Below are 20,151 nucleotides of genomic sequence, written 5' to 3'. Positions count from 1 at the left end.
GCCGGGTGTTGAGCTGCGATGGATTAAAGAATGCAAGGAATGATAGAGAAGCCTGATCGCCTTGAGATTCCTTGGTTGTTTATGGGTGAATGGATAGGATCTCAGCTTTGTTGTCCTACCCTCACAGCAGCTGGAGATGTATTTTATGGCACTAGCTGTTGTTACCTGCTCTGATCAGTTTACTATAAAACTGCCATTATAGTGTAGAGTATGCAACCTGGTGAAAACAGTTGCAGAGCTCAGCAGCCTTAGCCATGGGGATTATCTAGTTGCAAATCAGACACCCAATGACACTTTTTTTTCCCCTTTACCCAGCCAGAAGTCAGATAGCAACCCGGGTCCAGGGCAAACAGCAGAGCACTTCAGGACGAAACATTTAGCAACACCTTCAGTTACCGAGATACATAAGGTGAACAAACTGATCGATAGTGTCTTCACCTGCGAAAAATGCACAGAATCTCAAATAACTTCCTCAAGAACTGGAGAACTGGTCGGCTCGGCATTGCAGTAGTGAATGTATATGAGAGGGATACACAGGAAACAGCTCGTTTCCTCTTTAATTGCCTGTTCTAAACTACATTGTACTAGAAGAAAGAGGCCGTGCGTTATTCTGTATTATTTCTACTCCCATGTGTAATTTTGGGGACTCAGGCTCCAACGCTGAAGTAAACCGTGTAGAATTCATCCCTCAAGCTGTACAGTGGTTCCAGGAGGAAGTTCCTCCTCACTCCCTTTGCGATAAAGCTGATCGGATGGTACTGCCTCAGTGGGGCAGTCTGCAGAAAGCTTGCCGCCTGCTCGAGTATCCCACCAATACTCTGAAGAGAACTCTTGCAGCTGACCTGAATCTTCGTCCCCGCAGGGTAATCCACGCCTGTCACCAAGAAGCACCCTGGTTTATTCCCTAGCTCAAGGGAAACTGAGTTAGGATTTCCGTCAAGCCCGGGTACTATGTTGAAGAGGGAATCTGAGCCCTTCTGAGCAGATAGGGTGAGGTTGTTGTTGATCACAGTTCCTGGCAAGTCAAATGGTTCGATCAGCATGGAAGCTCCCTTCATGGTTGTACCGTACATGTCATGCAGTTCTGTCGAGTCCTGAGGGTGTGCCCTGAATGTTGCATGGATGGCGGTGCCAGTGCCGTCGATTTCAGGTCGCTCTTGCATTGTTAGGGAGCCATTTGCGCTTGAGAGGACGAATGTTTTCCCATTGGATACTTGTGTGAAGGTTACCAGCTGTGAGTTGTACACTGAAGGGACAACGGTGATCCAATCTGAAATTGTGCTGCTATTGCCAGCTTTTGCATCCCAGTCACCGGTGGATAGGCCAGCAAGAACAAATGGCCCAAATAGGACTGCTTGAAGGGAGGCATACTCTGGCCGGTCATCTGAACGGATAGTTAGCAATTAATATTTGGATCAAGTTCCTCTAAAAACTATTTGGATCAAGATTCTAGCTATACAAAAATCTCAGTTGTAGCACACATGCTAGCAAAATCTGTTATTTAACTAGGGTCCTACGTATTTTTAGCACCACCACTGGTTATCATTGTGATATATAAGTGTGTGAGCCAAGTAAGTTAGCCTAGATTAGGTAACTGCTGAACTATCACGAAATTACCTTTAATTGCTTCAGTTCTTAACCTGATGGGAAAGCGTAGTGATAGGTGATCCTCTGAGTTCCACTGTCTGGTAATTGAGAGGAAAGATCCTGCTCATAGAATAAGATCAGGTAATGAAGTGGCCTTAGAAGATCAATGATAATTTGAATATTAAACACAATGGAATGATTTTACCTGGAGATAACGACCCCAAATCTTTGTCATTCAAAGTTGCTCCTGCACCATCAGCAGATGTCCATGATGGAATTCTAAAATTCAGTTTGGCCGACTGGCTTGTCTTCTGAACAAACAGAAAACAAATGAGCTGACTGCAGATGCTTTTATCTGAATTTCACATATAAACAATTGAAAATAATTACCGTTGCAGAAATGGAGAGTGAAACTTGAAGATACAAGTCAGAAGAGCTGAGCGTTTTGATTTGCTGAGTAACAGTAAGCCCAGCTGCTTTCCAGTTGAGAGTGCTTGGTATGTACTGAATTATGTTGAGTGCAGGCGTATCTCCTTTCTCCTCAAAGTAAATAGAATCACCAAGTTTTGAAAAGGATTCTATACCTGCAGATGGAAATCATAACATTTCAAAACAAACAATCTGCTCGGGAATAATTGCAACCCTAACTTTCACAGCTTGATACATAAAGCAAAAAGGTAAAAATGAAGGGGCTAGACTCTGCCTTTAGCTTATGGAATCAAAATAAGAGATAGACACACAGTTGATTGAAATCAAGCATAATAATTACTGCTGCGGAGTATTCACATGAAGGCAGCAAATATAGATGTCGGCGGTTTTTATATTACCTGTCCCATAGCAACACCAGAAAGAATCATACTTTGTTCCCCAACCATGATAACTCACAGCTTTAGAGTGTCCTGGGGCCTGGGGTAGCATGTAAATCATCACACCAGGATCTGTCCCCCTTTGAATGCTTAAAACACCATTTATCAGTGCTCTTTCATAATAATCTGCATATGCTATTTCCTTTGTCCATCTGAATAGATTGCGAGAAATCTGCACATGGGTTTTAATATGACACATTTCTAAAAAAAGAAATAAATGTTTAGGATGGTTTGATAATTTAACAACCTTAAGCATGTTGTATGTGGTGCAGGATTCCTCATTCTCAGTACTCAGAGTCTCAGCTAAATGTTTTGGGTAGGTCCTGAAAAACAATTAAGAGGATAAGCTCCTTGCCAAAATATAACTGTTGATATGCTATGGACGCCATTAATCAGGCATCATACAAGCTATATTACCAGAATTCTCCGGCAGATGTGCCACCAGTTGCATAGCTATGAGAAGAATTTATTGTATCCATAAAGAATGTCGCAATTTGCTGTTTCAAAATGAGGCGTATGGTCAGCTTCACTCAAATGGCAAAGAACAAATGAGAAACAGAAGACAGAAGCTGGTACTACTTCAGAAACATAGACAAAAAGGTTAAAATGGACATAAAAGAAAGAAGCATATATATAAATCTAAACAGCTATGCTAAATGTGTATAATGTCCAGCATATTTCCAAAATTTGAACAACAGTTTAGCTTGATCAGCTCAGAATTTTACTAAAAACAGCCAGAGTCATACATATCTTGATTTTCTTATGACCTGATAAACATACTTATATGGAAATTTGGAAGCCAAATAGTCCACTTGTTTCCCCTTTTGAACAGTAGTCACTATCATAATCTAAACTAATCACGGCATGCACTTATGTCTGCATCCCATAACAGATACCTCACTTTCCATGAACGGAATATTCAGCTCTTTAGTAATAAGATTTTCAATGAATTTTACCTTGTAAAGAGGATCTCCGGTAACTTCATACCTCATCTGCGCACCAATGACAACTGGAATGTGGGTATTGGAATGGAAGCCTGAAATACTGTCGGCCTGAAATGAAACACACACACACAAGGCTATCACCGAAACGAAAATCCCTGGAGAGGAACAGTAATTCTAGTCCATTGATTGATCTAGTAGGAACCCAAGTTCAGTTTCAATGAAAGTATACCCTGTACATGGTAATACCAGTTCTGTAATGCCATAATTTAAATCTGTATGATATATAGATGTAGTGACCGCCGGATGATAAACAAATTAAACTGAAGTAGTAATCACAATGATTAACATACTTAAAACTTAAAATTGAAACAGGTTAATTTTTATTTTATTCATTTATTGTAATCTAAACATAATCCTAGCTATCACTAAATAGCTGAAGATTCACAACTAGGAAACCAGATCAGTGTTCAGCAGACCTGAACTGCAAGCAGCCCAAGAAAGCACGGCTTATCGAAGAGATGAGCCAATGTCAAATGCTTCAGATCATTCTGCTCAATTAAGAGAAAGGAAGCATATCAGCTAGACTGCAGATGTAACCGTATTAATCGATGCTACACTTGTAACAAATGGCAACTCACCGTTATCGTGTAGAGCTGGTAGAGCACATCATTCATCCCACCAGTCTCCTCATTGAGAGATTCCCAATGCCTCTCAATGCTGTATTTCTGTATGACATTCATCACCCGGTCACTGAAATAATTAGCCATCTTTACCACCATGTCAAGAGCCTTGGAATTCCCAGCCACTGTGTATTGATCAAGAAGGCCTTGCATAATCTGCAAACCAAAAATTACACCCACTCAACTCGGTAATGTTCATTCACATATTAATCAAGAAGTATAAACTGAAACCCCCTTGCACCTTGTGGATTGTGTAGTAAGGAGCCCAGACAGGCTTGATGGCTTCAACCCAATCGAAGAATTCCGACGGGAAGGCCGACAGGTACCCTGTGCCCACCTTCTTCTGGCAATCGTAGAGCGTATCAACGACAGACGACATTTTTTCTTTAAGAGTATCATTGTGTGTGCTAGCCCACATCTTTGCAGTAGCACTCAGGTAATGCCCTGAAAAGAAGAACAGCAAGGCACTGAAATTCAGTCTAGCTGCACAATTGTTCTGGGTAAACGCTCCAAAATCGAAATCGAATTGAGATGCAGTGGCGCACCAACAAAGTGTCCCCGGAGCTGGACGTCAGGGCCTTCCCACCCGCCGTAGGGCGTTCCCGGCGCCGTCAGCCCGACCTGTTTGCGGAAGCTCCAGACGAGGCGGTCGACGTCCAGGAGGAGCAGATACTCTAGGTTGGTCTGCTGGGCTCGCCAGTATAGACTGCCCAGCTCAAGCCGCACGTCGTGCAGGGAGACCTCGGAGAGGATCGCCCCGCCCCGCGTTTCGCCAGCGGTGGCGCCCCGCAGCTTGCGGTAGAGCATGAGCCAGTCGAACGCCTCCTCGCGCCGCAGCGCCCGCCGCGGCATGAGCGACATCCATGTGGACTCGTCGGTGGGGGTGAGGTGCTGCTCGTGGCCATGCTCATGGCCGTGGCCATGGTGACCGGGCTCGGATGCCGGCGCCGGCCGCAGCTGCGCCGCCGCGCGCTCCGTGTGCGACGTCAGCCCCGGGAACGCGTTAGTGCAGGCCTTCCCCTCCGCGCCGTGCCAGGAGGCGGCGGCGGCCAAGATCAACACCCCAGCCGCCACCGGCACGCCCGGCCCTCGCGCCATCACCCCCTTTCCTGCCAAGACCCACTCGTTACCGGGTCCTCAGTTGACCGGCACCCACCGCATAAGCGAGAGCCTCCAGAAAACACCTGAGAAGGGCGAGGAGGATAAAGATTAAGCATAAAAGAAATCGGCGATTCAACCGAGAATTGCGGGGAAGCAATTCACGAGAGAGGGTAACAAAGACGGAGGGAGGATTGGAGAAGACGACCCTGCCTCGTCAGTCGTCTCCTCTCAAGCAACAGGGAGATGAAGTCCACTCACTACACGGGAGAGAGACTGCGAGAGTGATGTTTCCGTCCCGAGAAGAAGAAGGGGATAGTGCTCCTTTTTCGCCGGGGACGGATCAACGGAAGAGTGGCGGGCGACAAATGCGCATCGCGGAGAGCGACGGTTTATAGCCGAGGATTCTTGGACCCCAAGAGCCGCAAGGCCAAGCCATCATCACCCATCATCCATCTGCCCGTTCCAATCCACCATGGCCGTCGCTCGCCGCTTGCTTGCACGCGACCGCCGGTCCGCCGCAAAGCCGACCGTGACGGCAGCAAGTGGCGCGTCGGCATCGCGTCGAGGAGGGAAAGCTTCTCTGTCCCTTTCCGACCCAGGGAAGAGATGGCAACTTGGCCGCGGAGCTCGCAACCGAAACCGGAGAGCGGATGCGTCAGGTCACAACCTACTCTGTTCGTGGATGGATCACCGGATTGAGCTGAACTTGCAACGGAACATTCTCAGAGGTTCCGTGATCCTGGCACGCTGCTGCAGTGCTGCGAGTGCAGGACATGGCATCGCATGGCATCCGTTTGCTCGCTCGCTTGCTGGACATGGCATCTAATGGATCTTGTTTCCCAGTTGTTTGCCTTATCTGTTCGATATTGAGAGGCCGATGCAGGCATGCAGTATATGTTTTTTTTTTAAATTACACAATACAACTCATACACTTGCTACGCACGTACACTTACTTCTATAAATACACGTACGCAAATATTATCCCTCAGTTCTTCTTAATACAAAACAATCGTGTGCAAAGCCCAAAAGGAGACCACACCAGCCAGGAGCTACGAGCCACGGCAGATGGGTGGACAGGATATACAGTGATGGAGTATCTTCCAGTGTTCGAAGATAGAGTGGCAACATGTTATCGTGTCGGATGCCTCTGAGGCGAGAAGCCGAGAACCAACCTCATTTTCCCAAGAACAGATAGTATTCATGCTAAATACTTCCTCCGTTTATGAATATACGGTATTAATAAATTTTTTTCAAATTTTAGCCAACAATATTTACTCACTCAATTAGTTAAGTAAAGTAACATAAACACCACTAAAAACCAGTAGAACGGAAATGGTTTCTCTGACGTCCGTTCCTTTGATATTGGTTCACTGACGTGTGAGCCCAGTCTCACATGTCAGTGCTCGGGGCGGACGTTAGGAAAAACTCGTCCAGTAGAACTATAACTAAACGTACTTTAGATTTGACTTATGAATTTATTCTATTTGTATAAATATTTATAAAAATACATAGGGAACAAAGTGGCCGATGATTTCGTTTATGTAAATTGTTGGAACTCAACAGTTTTAGCTCCATAAAAATATTTTTTGTTAGATTAACATGTTAGATTCCACCACCTAGTTAGATTCTAATGCCAATGTATGTATGGAATATAGAAATGGGATGAAAACATTTTGGAAATATTATTTTATCAACCTATAATTCTCTCGTGTGTCATGTCGTGGATATGTGTGTAAAACTTCGGTCAGCAGCCAACATAAAAAAGGTCGCCCGACATGATAATGATCGGACAGAGCACAATTTAATTGATATAGCGTGTTTTATGTAGCTATGCAGGTGCTTGTATAAAATCATTCATGTATAGGGTATGTTTGGGCTTCTTAATATTAGCATATAACTGTGCTTAATGTTCCTATTAGAAGAGGAAAATAAATATTTTATGATTTTGTTATATCTTTTTGGTAGTTTTAAAAATATATATCTTTTTGGAGAAATTAAGAAATAAATTAAAAAATAACAAAAAATACTGGATTTTTCGAAATAGGGTCATATTCAAAAAATAGAAAAATCTAGTTGCTTAGAGTTAATATACAACCAATTTTGTTATCCAGCTATTACGATTAAAAAAATAGCAGTATGCAAAGAAGCACAATATGGCACTAGCGTGGCACAGCGTCCCGGCCCGGGCACGGCCCGTTTATCAGGCCGGCCCGTGTAGGGCCCGCACCCCGGGCGAGTCTTTTTCTCGGTACAGCAGAGGGACTCGCTCCCACTGACATGTGGGTCCGACTGCAGCCGGGCCCACGCATCCCTCGCCATCCCTATCCCACGCCTCCCCTTTCCCGTCCGGCTAGCTGCTCCCTCCGGCCGTCCCCACTCCATTGCCGCAACCGCTCCCCTCGGCCGAGCTCGACGGTGGTCGGTGGTCACTCCTCCTCCTTTTCCGCCCCCGGCTTCCCTTTCACCGCCTGGCGCCGGCACACCGCCGCGGCCACCCGCACGGCGCAGCTCGTGCCTGCCAGGCGTTCACGGTGCACCCCTCCCCCTCATCTCTGTTTCTCTCCCCCGTTCCCTTCTCTCTCAGTCTATCTCCTCTCTTGGCGGTCCTTTCCTGGCGGAGACGACTCGGCGAGCGGTGGTGCTATTCGGTCTTTGCAGGGCCCTTTGCCGCGACGAGCACCCACCAGGTATGCCCTCCCCTTCCCTTCCCTTCCTGATCTGCGAAACGGAGCACCCCAAACCCTGATACAAGCTATTTGTATTCGGATCTCACCCAGTCACAATATATTACCTAATTGCTTCGATTTTGTTTGAAGAATTATCGGGTGTACATGTGTACACCCATGTCCTATGCTGGATCCGCCCCCTAGTTTCGAATCGATGTGATGCTATGTTCTGTGCGCGCTGGGATGAGTGCATCTGAGCACCTGCATTGCATCTGCACGATGTATGTTACTTGTGTTAGTGAGCTTAGTCGGAGCTTAATCGGATTTGTTCTGGATCTACTTCAATTAGATGCGTTCCTCCGTGGAAAAGTTGTTGTTTTCACTGCCTTGGATGTCTACGCTGTCGTTGCTGTACTTGTATGTGATGAAATGATGCTACATTATACAAAATCGATGGCATGTGACAGTGTCAAGTGAACTATGTATTCTCGTTTTTTTTTAAATGGAACATAGCTGACAGTTCTGAGTGAAATTTAGTTGTCATAGCATCATCTATATGTGGTCGATATGTGTGGAAGCATTATGTGGTTGTTGGAATGGGTCGATACAAGCAAACATGTTTCAAATTATCAAATGAAGAAGGCTCCTTTTCACACAATGTTTCCTTTTCATATCTAGGAGATTGAATCACTAAAAATGTATTATGGTCAGGTCATCTGCCTCTTAAGAAATATTTGGGTTCAATTTTTTGTGGTTGGTTGGTAGTTAGTATTCATTTAGGGTTGATTGGTTAGTCCAATTTCAGAACTCACTACTCTAGTTTGGCCCTCAGGAGTTCTCTACTCTGATCATGGTTACTAATTCTATCCAAATCTGGACTTCGCTCTTGTAGCTCACTGGTCTATATATCTGTTTGAATGCTTACTTTGTCTTGCTATGCCCTATCCAAATTTCAAGCTATTGCCTTTATCTACTTGAAACATTTTGCTTCAAGCTTGCCAAATTAGTGAACCTCTACTGTGATATGGTGCAGACCATTTTCCTTCTGCGAAGTGTTCCTGATACATTGATCTTCTACAGTATGCTAACCTGGATTCTTGTTTATTTTGTGTTGCAGGAATATCTTGGTCCCTGTGATTTTAAGTTATAAAATTAAGGCCTGAAGAGTCAGCTTTATTCAACCAGTGGTTGGATATGGTATCGGTTAATCTTGGGTTAGTACATTATGTACTGGACCACATATATGGAACTCTTCTTCATCGCACCAAATTAGGAACACCGTTTTTCTCAAAAGGATGGGGAGGTACCAAACTTGATTTGCTAGAGAGGATGGTGAAGCAGTTATTCCCTGAGGCACATTGCCAAAACTGGCCACCAACTGCTGTGCATCCAATGTGGAAAACAGTTTGGGAGACAAACAGTTCTTGTCTGCGAGAGGGTGTTTTCAGAACTACATGTGATGAGAGATTAATCGACGCATTGCCCCCTGAGAGTCACAATGCAAGAGTTGCTTTTCTTACTCCTAAAAACATCACACCAGAGAAGATGGCATGCGTGGTCCATCTTGCAGGTACATGATTTTGTAGTTTCATTATATTTGTTTCCTAATTCACTGGACAGGTTAGGAAAATCATTTTCTGATATCAATGTTTGGCTTGTCTGCATTCCACTTTTTTTTTCCACCCCCTTTTCTGGTGTGTTGCTGGGAGAACACTCTATGAATGTATTAGCCTGCTGGCTTCCTAGCACTGCAAACTTTAACATTCCGGTTTGACAGCTTCCCTATCTTTTTTCAAGATAAAAACTTTTCTCCCTTACCTGGTGCCAAAATCAAACAATGGCTAATCTCTTTTTACTGTTAGTTTCATATTAATTCATGAGTATTATTACAAAGTTGTTACTCGAAAAAATCTTTTCCATTTTTTTCAAAAACCTGTGCCACTTTTTTGTTTCCAATAAAAGTATGCCTTTGCTCTCATCTAATGGATCAATATAAAGTTTTTGAAATAAAATAGGCACTGGTGATCACACATTTGAGCGCAGGCTTCGGCTCGGCGGGCCTCTTCTGAAGAACAATATTGCAACTATGGTTCTTGAGAGGTGAGTGTTACTTGCATTCTTTGGTATAATATTTTCGTCCACAACTCACCAAGATCTGATATCTCATGAACCACAGCCCCTATTATGGGCAGCGTCGTCCTAGTATGCAGCGTGGTGCAAAGCTCCAGTGTGTGAGTGACTTGTTACTCTTAGGTAAAACCACAATTGATGAAGCTCGCAGTCTATTGTACTGGCTGCAGACTGAGGCTGGCTATGGCAAGATGGGCATATGTGGACTCAGCATGGGTATGTAATACTGGCTTCGCTCATGATTGAATGAAGTGAGCCTTAAAAGTAATATAGCAGCCTATTTGTCAAAGCCATCTGAGTCTTATAGTTTTCTGTTTTTTTTTCAAGATTCCCTGTACATTTTTCTAAGAAAGGATTCTTTGCTGATGACACAGGTGGTGTCCATGCGGCGATGGTGGGATCCCTGCATCCTACACCAATTGCCACACTGCCATTTCTCGCTCCACACTCTGCCGTGGTACCTTTCTGTGAAGGAGTCTACAAATATGCCACAGCTTGGGATGTATTGAGAGAAGATGCAGCTGCAATTACTCAAGATGTAACATCTTTGACAGAAGATGCAGCACAGAAAACTGGGATCACTATCGAGCAAGTCAGAGATAGGTTGCGGTCAGTGTTGTCTTTGACTGACGTCACTCGATTTCCAGTCCCAAAGAACCCGCAGGCTGTCATCTTTGTTGGTGCAACGGTTAGTGTTGTTCTACCTTTTCTATGCCTTTTAACATCAATTTATGATCTCCAAACACATGATTGTTTTCCTGCCAGTCTTTTACTTTGTTTCACGACTAGTTGACTGGCTGTTTTACTACTATTACAGTGGAAGGACTTCTGAATTTACTCATTATTTCTTTTACCTGCACTGTTTTTGGCATGTTAATATAGCGCTTCAGCAATGTTCAGAAAATTAAATTTGATAGCAGATAGTTTACTCAAGCAGATTGGTTAAATTACCTCCTTATTTCAGACAAAGAGATTGCTTACTCCAGTATTCTTATTCGGCTGGAGCTTTCTTCTAATCTGAATCTATGTTCTCTTTTCAGGATGACGGCTACATTCCCAGACATTCAGTCATGGAGCTCCAGAAGGCATGGCCAGGCTCAGAAGTCCGATGGGTAACAGGCGGCCATGTTTCCTCCTTTTTCCTCCACAACGACGCGTTCCGCAAGGCCATTGTTGACGCCCTTGACAGATTGTAACACCAGAGGGAAGTCATCCTTGTTATGCCAGTTTTGTGTTGTGTGACTGTTTCTGAATTTGGGGCTACGAATCAGCTCAACCCACGACCACATGCCATGATAGCTACACCCTCTGCTGAAGGGTTTTCGTAAATGACAATTTGTTGTAACTTAATTGTTTTTTTCCGCATGAGATCGGAGGGAGGCTGGCTGTACAACACATAATATGTAACACCCCATTGTCTGGCAGTAGTTCTGCAATAACTTATTTTCTCACCATTTATCAAAGTGTCTGACATGTCAATACTGGCTGAATCAGCTTGGCAATTTGGCAGTTTCAATGGTTATTCCTTCCTATTTCATACTGCTGAATCAGCTCCTATTTATCCTTTGTGTATACACAGTTATAAATATATAAATACTCCTACAACTGATGTCAAATTGTCGTGAAATGGGTCATCTGAATTCCTGATCACCTCTATATGTATGTATCTCTGCAACTATTCCATCACTGTCCGTGAGGCTGTATCTATAGCAAACCATCCCTACTTTGGTAGGGTGGCCCGTGGCTGGACCCGGCCGCCGCCGTGGTCACCGGCGGTTCGTGGCGCGGCCGGGTGTGCCAGAGCTCGCTGAGCGCGCGGAGGCGGTGGGAGTAGTCGGCGATGGCGAGGAAGCACCGTGCCGACTGCCGCGCCGTCAGGATCTGCGGCAGCCGGTGCAGCGCCTGCAGCCTCAGCGCGTCCGCCTGCAACGCAACCATGAGATGGTTCACTCGTTCACCAATAATCCATCATCATCGTTCTTGTCAATGTTCCATTTCCTGGGAAACATATATATGTAAAGATGCTGGGATGCAGCCTGTTTGCTTACTTGTCTGACGAAGGCTTCGAGGGAGGCGAGCTTGCTGATGGCGAGGGACATGGTGGCCATGTAGCCGGGCACGTCGGAGTAGGGGCAGAGCAGCGCCGCCGCGTCGGAGGAGACGGCCTCCGAGACGGAGCGGTGCATGGCCTGCAGCTCGTGATCCAGCGCCGCCTCCGCCTCCCTCGCCCACTGCTGCACGCCGCAGACGCCCATCGCCTGCGGCTCCGTCAGGGGCTCCGCGTGCCGGACGGCTACCTGCGGAGCATGCATGCATCATGGTAGCTAGCTAATCAGTTCATCCTCTCTCTCCTTTTTTGCCCCCCGAGAAGTTTACAAAAATCAACTGAAATTTAGACAAATTGACCATGTAAAAAGCAAATGAAATTAAGCCATAGATCTAATAATTATGATATATATATATTTTCATTAAAAAGATGTCCTGTCTTGCGAGTAACCATACATGTTGACGTGATTGAGTTACATGTTGACGAAACTTGAGATTTCATTTTGGGAACTCGGTTTCCCAGTTTCAATTCCAACCAATCCATCTAGAAGCCGAAATAAAAGGCATACATGTGTTAAACACGTCCTTTGCATTGTTGTAGGTAAGTTAACCATCCCCGTCCCCATCTCCTATCTAACCTAACCTGTTGCAGTTGCAGAAAGTAACAGTCACATAGTAGTAGCAGATGGCTGCTAGCTAGTACTGCATAAGCGAAGTCCAAAGACAATTCCAAAGGCTTAACTGTTCCATCAACTGGGACCTCTGACCTACCTAATCAGCTAGCTAATCCATCATGGATGCTTGTACCTAATGTCTGTCCATTAATATAATATTGCCAAACAGTACTTTTCCTTTATTTTTTTATTATATATTTATGCGTTTCGTATTCGTAACATATAATTGTCCTGCACATCAGCATGTACAGGAGCCTATATATGCGCATATAGTCAAGATCGTCGTGAGTCATGACACACGCATGCATGCTTGTACAAGAACAAGATCTCTGTGTGTGGGTCAAAATTAAGTCATGACATGTACTTTACTACATAATCGTTTTTGTGGACTTGATTTCAGCACACCAATCAAGAAGGAGTAGTTGGTTAGAGTACAGGCGTAGAACCCGTGAGCTCATGCTTACAGAAACTTGAGCTCATACCTTTCAAAAAAAAAAAAGGAAACTTGAGCTCAGCGTTTCCAGTGTGGTTACTGATAAGAATTGAGCATTGTATGTTCTCACAACTGCTCTATAGTAAACTAAACTAATTAAGTTCATCCGTTTTTAAATATATAACGTTTAGAATAAGTTTACTTCATAAAAATAAATTAATATAATATAGTTAGTACTTTCTCCGTTCCAAATTATAGATCGTTTTGTCATTTCTATATTTCATAATTTTTAGCCTAATTTTTACTGTGCACCTAGATATACGCTTACTATATCTGGATACATAGCAAAAATTATACATCTAGAAATACCAAAATAATCTACTTATGATTTAGAACGGAGGGAATATATCCTAAGTACCAAAACAATCTACTTATAATTTAGAACGGAGGAAATATATTCTAAGTACCAAAACAATCTACTTATAATTTAGAACGGAGGAAATATATCCTAAATGTGGAAAAGTTTCGATCCCACGTCCACTTTTATGATATAGTGAAATACACCTTAAAGAAAATGCAACGTATTTTGTTATACATATAGTAAAACACAACAAGATCGATCTTTTTTACTCTTCAGCTATCTAGAAGGCTGCTCACAATTTAATTAGCTTGTGTACTAATGAGTCCGTTCAAGTTGTTGGAACTAACCTTGATGAGCTCTGAGGGGCGGAAGCCGCCGATCCAGAGGAAGCAGCGCTCGGCGGCGGACACCCACGCCCCGGACACGAGGTGGAACGCGTCGGCCCGCGCCACCGCGGCCTTCAGCTCCGCCAGCAACCCGTGGTGCGCCGCGGCCGCGTCCACCATCTGCCGCAGCTGCGCCTCCGCCGCCGGCGGCGCCGCGGCGTGCTCCTCCGCCTCCAGCGCCGCCCGCAGGTGCCGCATCATCTTGCCGTCCTCCTCCTGCCACCGCGCGTGCTCCATGTCGAACCATGCCGCCTCTGCCAACAATTTACAACAATAATATTGCCAATTCTTACTTTGCACAAGATCATGATGCGTGCAACTTAAGCATCTATATAAACGTGCAATGTGCAACATATGAGAAGTTTAGCTAGCTAGGGTTTGACTGCATGCCTGGGCTTAGGCCGCCATTGCCACCAGAAAGAACTCCACCACCAAACACTGCTCCCTGGATGATTTGCGTTTGGTGGCATGCACAGAACAAACTCAATTAGTCCGTAGTTTTCAACAATAACTTCGCTTAAGCTTCTGTTGCTTTTTTTAAAAAAAATTGCAGAATTAAGACGAACTTGGATGGTCTCTATAGGTGTACAACCACACCGCTTAGTTCATACATGTATTCCTCTTTCAGCGTGTATACCTGATTTCTGGATCTGTGCAGCTCTTGTTCCAGCTGGGACAGCCTGATCCTGCTTGTCTCTAGGTTCTGAATGTAAGCCTACAGTTTGATACAACAGATAAAATAATAAAAAGGAACATTATATTAATCATCTTATATATCCAGGCCATGGAAGACTACTTTTATATATGACATAGATCGAAGAACAGATATGGGAATTAATTACTTAAACTCGTGATAACTCCAAACTTTCCCATTCTATTGATTTGTTAGGACTCACTTTATTTGTTGGTTAGGTAGTACAGGATGAAATACCTTCTTTCTGAGCCTGCTCTTCCTTGCCGCCTCCCTGTTCTGAGCGAGCCTTCTCAGCGTCTTGGCGTCCGGCGTCCTGGGGCCCTCCTGTTGGTTCGAGGTCGACGGCGTCCCGCTGCCCATGGCGCCACCGCTGCTCCCTGCTTCTCTCTGACGACGAAAACGACATGGACGACGTCAAGCACGCACAAGGCACAAGCAACAACACTCGAGCACAGAAATGCATGCATGTCAATGGCTATTTGACAATCTAGCAAGCCGTGCGCGTGCAGAGATAATGCATGCATGCGTGATGTATATGCTCACAGCTTCAGACTAGCTAGTACTTTGTCACAAATAATAGAGATAGCTGAACGTACTAACCTTTACGGCAGCCGGCTTGCCGTCCTTCTTGGAGCCTCCTGCCGGAGGGACGGCGTTGTTGGATGATGGCGGCGCCCGCTTCGAAGAAGGACCGGCGCCGGCGTTCGGCGTCGTGTTGTTAGTTCCCAGCATGGATCCCTGCCAGAAAGCTCATTGATCAGAAGTTCAGAACTTCAGCGCGAGGCAAGATCGATCGATATGATCAGGGTAGGAAATAGAGAAGACAGGCCAGACCGAGATCGTCGATCGGTCAGGATTTCGTCAAAGAAAAAAAAAATTAAAGCAACCCGACCACCATGTGAGAGATTAAGTAGAGTCGCATTCAAGCAGATGCATAGGTATATACCTTCGGCGGTGCAGGCTCGACGACGTGCATTGGCTGAGAAGGGAAGATGTTGAGAGTTTCTGCACAATGTGCGCACATGCATGAACACCATATACTTACATATAAATATAATAAAAGAAGGGAACTGGAATGTGCACAGATAATATATATACATGTGTACATGCACAGTGACGTTAGGTGTCCAGCAAATATGTTACACACATTCTACAAGTAGCAGTTAACAACGTATGTAATAGGAAAAAGTTCGGTTTACACGCTTAAACTATCGCAAAAAACCGATTTTCAACCTTAAACTATAAAATCGGATAAAAGAGGCCATCCAACTTTCGAAACCGGGCAAATTTGACCCTTAGAGTGGTTTTGAAGGTGGTTTTGTATTTTTTTTAAAAAAATAAAAATTCTAATTAGATCTAAAAAATCAAAACTAATTAATTTTAAATCAGAAAAATATGAAACTAGTACCAAAATTTTTCTAAAAATGTAAACTATCTATTATTGCTCTATTTGAATCTTATTTATTCAAAATAATAAGTATAATTACAAGCAATGAAATACTATGAACATAAAAAATGGATCCGAATAACTGACAAGTATAGTGCCAATATATAGATTGAATTTTTAGAAAAAATTTGATACTCATTTCGTATTTTTTGGATTTGAAATGAATTACTTATAAATTTTTTAGTTTAAATTTGAATATTTTTAATTTTTATAAAATAGAAAACCACCTTCAAAACCACCCTAAGGGCCAAATTTGCCCAGTTTTGATAGTTGGATGGCCTCTTTTATCCGATTTTATAGTTTAAGGTTGAAAATTGAATTTTTGCGATAGTTTAAGGGTGTAAACTGGACTTTTCCCTATCTAATAGGGTCGTGTATGAACAAGCGAAAAATGCATGCGCATATATGCTGGCTGTTGGTAACAGTGAAGCGGTGAACAAGCGACAAGCGAGCTATGTAGGCAATGAAAAATCACATCTCTGCCTAACTGCCTTGTTTGAGCAAAAACTGACCTAGAATGAACACATACATGAGCAGCTGTTTGTTACATGTCACTCTCCTCGAACTAGCAGGGATTCCTTTTTTCCCCTTTTGCTGAAACTGGCTTTTGCCAGACAGAAAAAGCTTCACAAACAAAAATGAGGGGAATTTAAAACGATTGAGAGGTTTGATCGCCATTGCTGCACATCTTCGCTCCATACTTTTTTTTTTGGAAAATGCTTTCTTTGCTCCAGACTAGTGTAACCATATCCAATCAGGGTATTAGTAGATGCATGGTTACATGACAGATTTAATTTATTTGGCATGTATGAAACCATACATGAAGCAACAAATAAAGTTCATATGATAGGGAAAAAGTATATTCCCTCTGGCCCATTACAGCTATGTATGCATAAGATTGCATTATTGATTGTGACATATTGCGAAAAAGGAGCCCGGAGTTAAGTATAGCTTACGAGGTTGATCTTGAATAATAGCTGATGTTTGATCCTGGCCGTTGAGGTAGAGGAAGAGGGCTTGATCGAATTCTGCCATGTCGTATCCTCCTCCAGCTTCCTTTCTGCTGCACTTGCACAGATTAATACACGCAATAAAGTTACAAAATTGATAGCAATATCATCATTATGATTGGGTTAGTTACTAGTTCCTTCATACTCTAAGGTTTTACAAAAAGAACCGCGTACTCCACCGAAGGGGATAGAATGAGGACGAGATGTCTGAGCAAGCTATCGCATGCTCAACAATAAATCCACTGGAATTGCTCCCCATAATATAAAGTCAGTAAAAAACCTAAGACCCGGCAGCCAAAGATTATTTCTTAGAGGATTGACATTTCATAATTACTTAAATGAAATAAATTAAAAAAACTTCTGGAGTATGCATTGGTTACACCATCACATTCTCTAAGATGCGTCACGAATAGTGAACATTACATATGCAAGTACAGACACTTAAAGGCATGAACCATTTTCAAATCAAGGTGCCCAGACTTCACTCATAATCTCCAGAAGTATAGCGTCAGACAGATAAGTGATTCTTTATGTTTTCCGAATCATGCCTGCTGCGTAGCTAGCTAATCATACGAAAAACAACTCCGAAACCTTAGAAAAAGCACAGGCCGATCGAGAAAACTGATGAAAAATCAGAGACAAATTAGAGGCAGAAAGCACGAATCGAAGAAATAATATTCATGTTCTTCAGAAGAGGAAAGAAAGACAAGTAAGCAAGAGCAACCTTCAATTCTATCTATTTGCAAGAAAGTAAAAAGCAAGACTTAATTCAAAATATCTGCGTGTTTAGGGTTTACATGATACCGCCATGGGCGGAGGAGGAAGCAGCTTGAACCATCCCCGCGTGTGGATAGGAAGCCTGCTCATGTGGCTGCTGCCATGTCCTATCCCCCATGCATGCAATCACTTGCCTATATGCCAGCAACCTGCATGCACAAGCCGCTACCTGTGCAGAGGTAGCTTCTTGATCACCTTATCGATCGGATCCTCTCGGCTCGGACGTCTCCCAACTGGACTGAAGCAGGAAAGATGATTAAAAAATGAGCTTCAAATTCTTCACATCCGATTCTGATATGCGATCGAGACTATGATCGGAAGACGCGCGTCGCCGCTGTTCTTCTTTCCCCTTCCTTCTCCTCTTCTTCCTGGCCGGCTATGTCTTCTGTGGCTTCTTCTGACCGGAAGCTAGCAAAAGTATGACTTGTAGCCTGGTTGAGGTGGAGTGCTTGCACAAGAAATATAAGGGAGTGGTTACAAACCATGGAAAAAGCGAGGCACAATAATTGGACTTTTTTTAAAAAAAAGGTAGAATACGATGGGTGTCGTTGGATCGAGTCCGGTAGGATGACTGGTCTCGGAGCAGTTAGTTTTATATTCATTTGCTAAGCTAGTTGATCTCATGCATGTTTCATCTTAATTTACGTCAAAGTCAATTTTAACAAACAAAAAAAGCCATAGGCCATCAATTGGGTTCAGGAGAGACACTGTACCAATGCCAAGTGCTTATTAAATTCTGGGCTTTTCGCAGGATTTATATGGAGAATTAATCTGGTCCTGAAAAGCCAACTTTGGTTTAGACCATCTAACAGGGCATTAGTTACAGGGTTATGTTTGATGTGTGAAAGGATTTGTTATTTCTTTGCTTGGTTTATTATGCATGGCACACGCACTTTGTGTATAACAAGCTTTGTGACTGACCAAACTTTTAATGGCAAAAAGGTGATCGTGATATCCTAGCTAGCAACAAATTAAGGCAGATTCACAAACAGTATCTGAAATCAAGTAGCAATGAGTCCCGAAGCTACAGCAGAAAAGATTTCTTAGAACAAAATCCTAGAGAATTCTCAAAACTTTTCAGGAAAAGTTAGACCATGACAAGGGAAATCGAAGAAAGTGAATATTCTCTTAATTATCCCTTGATATGATTTTTTTTTGCAAACCACATATTAACAGCACAGACGTAAACGCTCATGTACAAGCACGCCGCATGCTTGTATAATATTAGTAAATAATAAATCAGCTATTCTTTAAATTTTATGTTATAAATAAATTCCCGACACCAATAAACACTTTGTCTGATGTTTGTTATGCATCCAAAAACATCGTTTGCCTTCGATTCTCTGGCCAGCGCTGCATGTGTTGGGTTACGAACCTGCCGGGCAAATGGGCAATGCATGCATCCAGCTAACCGCCACGTACGTTGCCACTTGCCCTGCAGCGTGCAGATGATAGCTAGCAATAAGTTTGCAGCCGTTGACTATGCATCGCCCGCATTTGTATGGTCTATATGCATTGCATCTTCACCGGCCCTAAATAAAATGAGAAAAAACAATAACGATGCTGAAAAATTAATACATCAGAACTAGCTAGCTTTTTTTTCGACAATAGAATTTTATTGATTTCAAGCAACGTTCAGAACTAGCTAGCTAGAGATCCGTTGGAACAACAATACAATACAACTTTTGAATTTTGATGCTGATCGAGACAAGGAAAAGCATCTTGCAGATGGTCGCATAATAGTACTAACTAAACCTCCAAAACATGTAGTATTGAACATCAAGGGTTTGGAGGATATGCATCTATTCTGTCCCGGCCGTCAGACTTTTGTTTTCATGTCACACAATTAATATACATCTAATTAAACGAATTCTACCTGGTATATGCTCTGCTCACTAATTATGAATTTACCGTGGCCTGTCTGACGAACAGGGATAAGAGCGCTGCACAAAACGTTTCATCGAGTTGGTTTCTCCAGGGTTCGGGAGAAATTCCTGCTGCGCCCATGCAGATACAGCCAGGTCGCCGGCCGAATCAATTTGATTTGACACTGCTGGAGACTTCCCACACGAATGGAGCAGCGTGCGCGTGTGCCTGACGAGTTTAAGAATTGTCGGCGCCGATCGTACATGATGATGATGCCCCCGGGAGCCGTACGGCCGACACGTCGCCTACCTGGGGTCGAGCAGGTGATGCTCATCAGAGGGGGGCGGTGCATGACCTCATGCTGACGCTACCAGCTAGCCTGTGATGGTGATCACCCGGGGGGGCCATTAACTTCGTGCGCTGGCTGTCATATTATGATCATAGCAAATGGCTAGCTGAAGATGTTGCCAAACGTCTCCGCCA

General features: G+C 43.6%; 3 protein-coding genes across 10 annotated transcripts; 1 reads left to right on the top strand and 2 right to left on the bottom strand.

Moving 5' to 3' along the window:
- Positions 1 to 433: 433 nt before the first annotated feature.
- LOC112878764 lies at positions 434 to 5,538 on the bottom strand. Of its 6 annotated transcripts, none has more exons than XM_025942979.1 (13): positions 5,389 to 5,537; positions 4,623 to 5,261; positions 4,319 to 4,521; positions 4,036 to 4,233; positions 3,874 to 3,945; positions 3,410 to 3,505; positions 2,871 to 2,950; positions 2,701 to 2,776; positions 2,415 to 2,625; positions 1,978 to 2,171; positions 1,793 to 1,898; positions 1,618 to 1,707; positions 434 to 1,384 (listed from the first exon to the last, which is right to left on the bottom strand). In XM_025942979.1, exons 2-13 carry the CDS (start codon positions 5,173 to 5,175, stop codon positions 648 to 650), a joined length of 2,616 nt encoding a protein of 871 aa, XP_025798764.1. In that variant the 5' UTR covers positions 5,176 to 5,261; positions 5,389 to 5,537; the 3' UTR covers positions 434 to 647. The 6 variants fall into 6 exon arrangements, with proteins under 6 accessions (XP_025798764.1, XP_025798765.1, XP_025798760.1 ...); XM_025942980.1 differs by having other exon boundaries at positions 1,793 to 1,895; XM_025942975.1 differs by having other exon boundaries at positions 2,415 to 2,776; positions 5,389 to 5,538.
- Positions 5,539 to 7,390: 1,852 nt separating this feature from the next.
- LOC112873198 (protein ABHD18) lies at positions 7,391 to 11,457 on the top strand. Its single transcript, XM_025936217.1, has 6 exons — positions 7,391 to 7,865; positions 8,962 to 9,414; positions 9,860 to 9,944; positions 10,021 to 10,190; positions 10,349 to 10,662; positions 11,015 to 11,457. Exons 2-6 carry the CDS (start codon positions 9,039 to 9,041, stop codon positions 11,168 to 11,170), a joined length of 1,101 nt encoding a protein of 366 aa, XP_025792002.1. The 5' UTR covers positions 7,391 to 7,865; positions 8,962 to 9,038; the 3' UTR covers positions 11,171 to 11,457.
- On the bottom strand, positions 11,389 to 18,227 carry LOC112873178 (transcription factor TGAL9-like). 3 transcript variants are annotated; one of them, XM_025936201.1, is made up of 10 exons: positions 17,823 to 18,227; positions 16,972 to 17,078; positions 15,515 to 15,573; positions 15,169 to 15,306; positions 14,806 to 14,955; positions 14,512 to 14,589; positions 14,265 to 14,319; positions 13,836 to 14,128; positions 12,023 to 12,271; positions 11,389 to 11,897 (listed from the first exon to the last, which is right to left on the bottom strand). In XM_025936201.1, exons 1-10 carry the CDS (start codon positions 17,918 to 17,920, stop codon positions 11,679 to 11,681), a joined length of 1,446 nt encoding a protein of 481 aa, XP_025791986.1. In that variant the 5' UTR covers positions 17,921 to 18,227; the 3' UTR covers positions 11,389 to 11,678. The 3 variants fall into 3 exon arrangements, with proteins under 3 accessions (XP_025791986.1, XP_025791992.1, XP_025791994.1); XM_025936207.1 differs by having other exon boundaries at positions 16,972 to 17,075; XM_025936209.1 differs by having other exon boundaries at positions 16,972 to 17,083; positions 17,823 to 17,942.
- Between the last annotated feature and the right edge of the window lie 1,924 nt (positions 18,228 to 20,151).

This window comes from Panicum hallii, chromosome 1 (genome assembly GCF_002211085.1).
Source record: "Panicum hallii strain FIL2 chromosome 1, PHallii_v3.1, whole genome shotgun sequence".
Taxonomy (NCBI): Eukaryota; Viridiplantae; Streptophyta; class Magnoliopsida; order Poales; family Poaceae; genus Panicum; species Panicum hallii.
The sequence above is the reverse complement of the archived record's forward strand: the minus strand, read 5'-3'. Positions and strand labels throughout refer to the sequence as shown.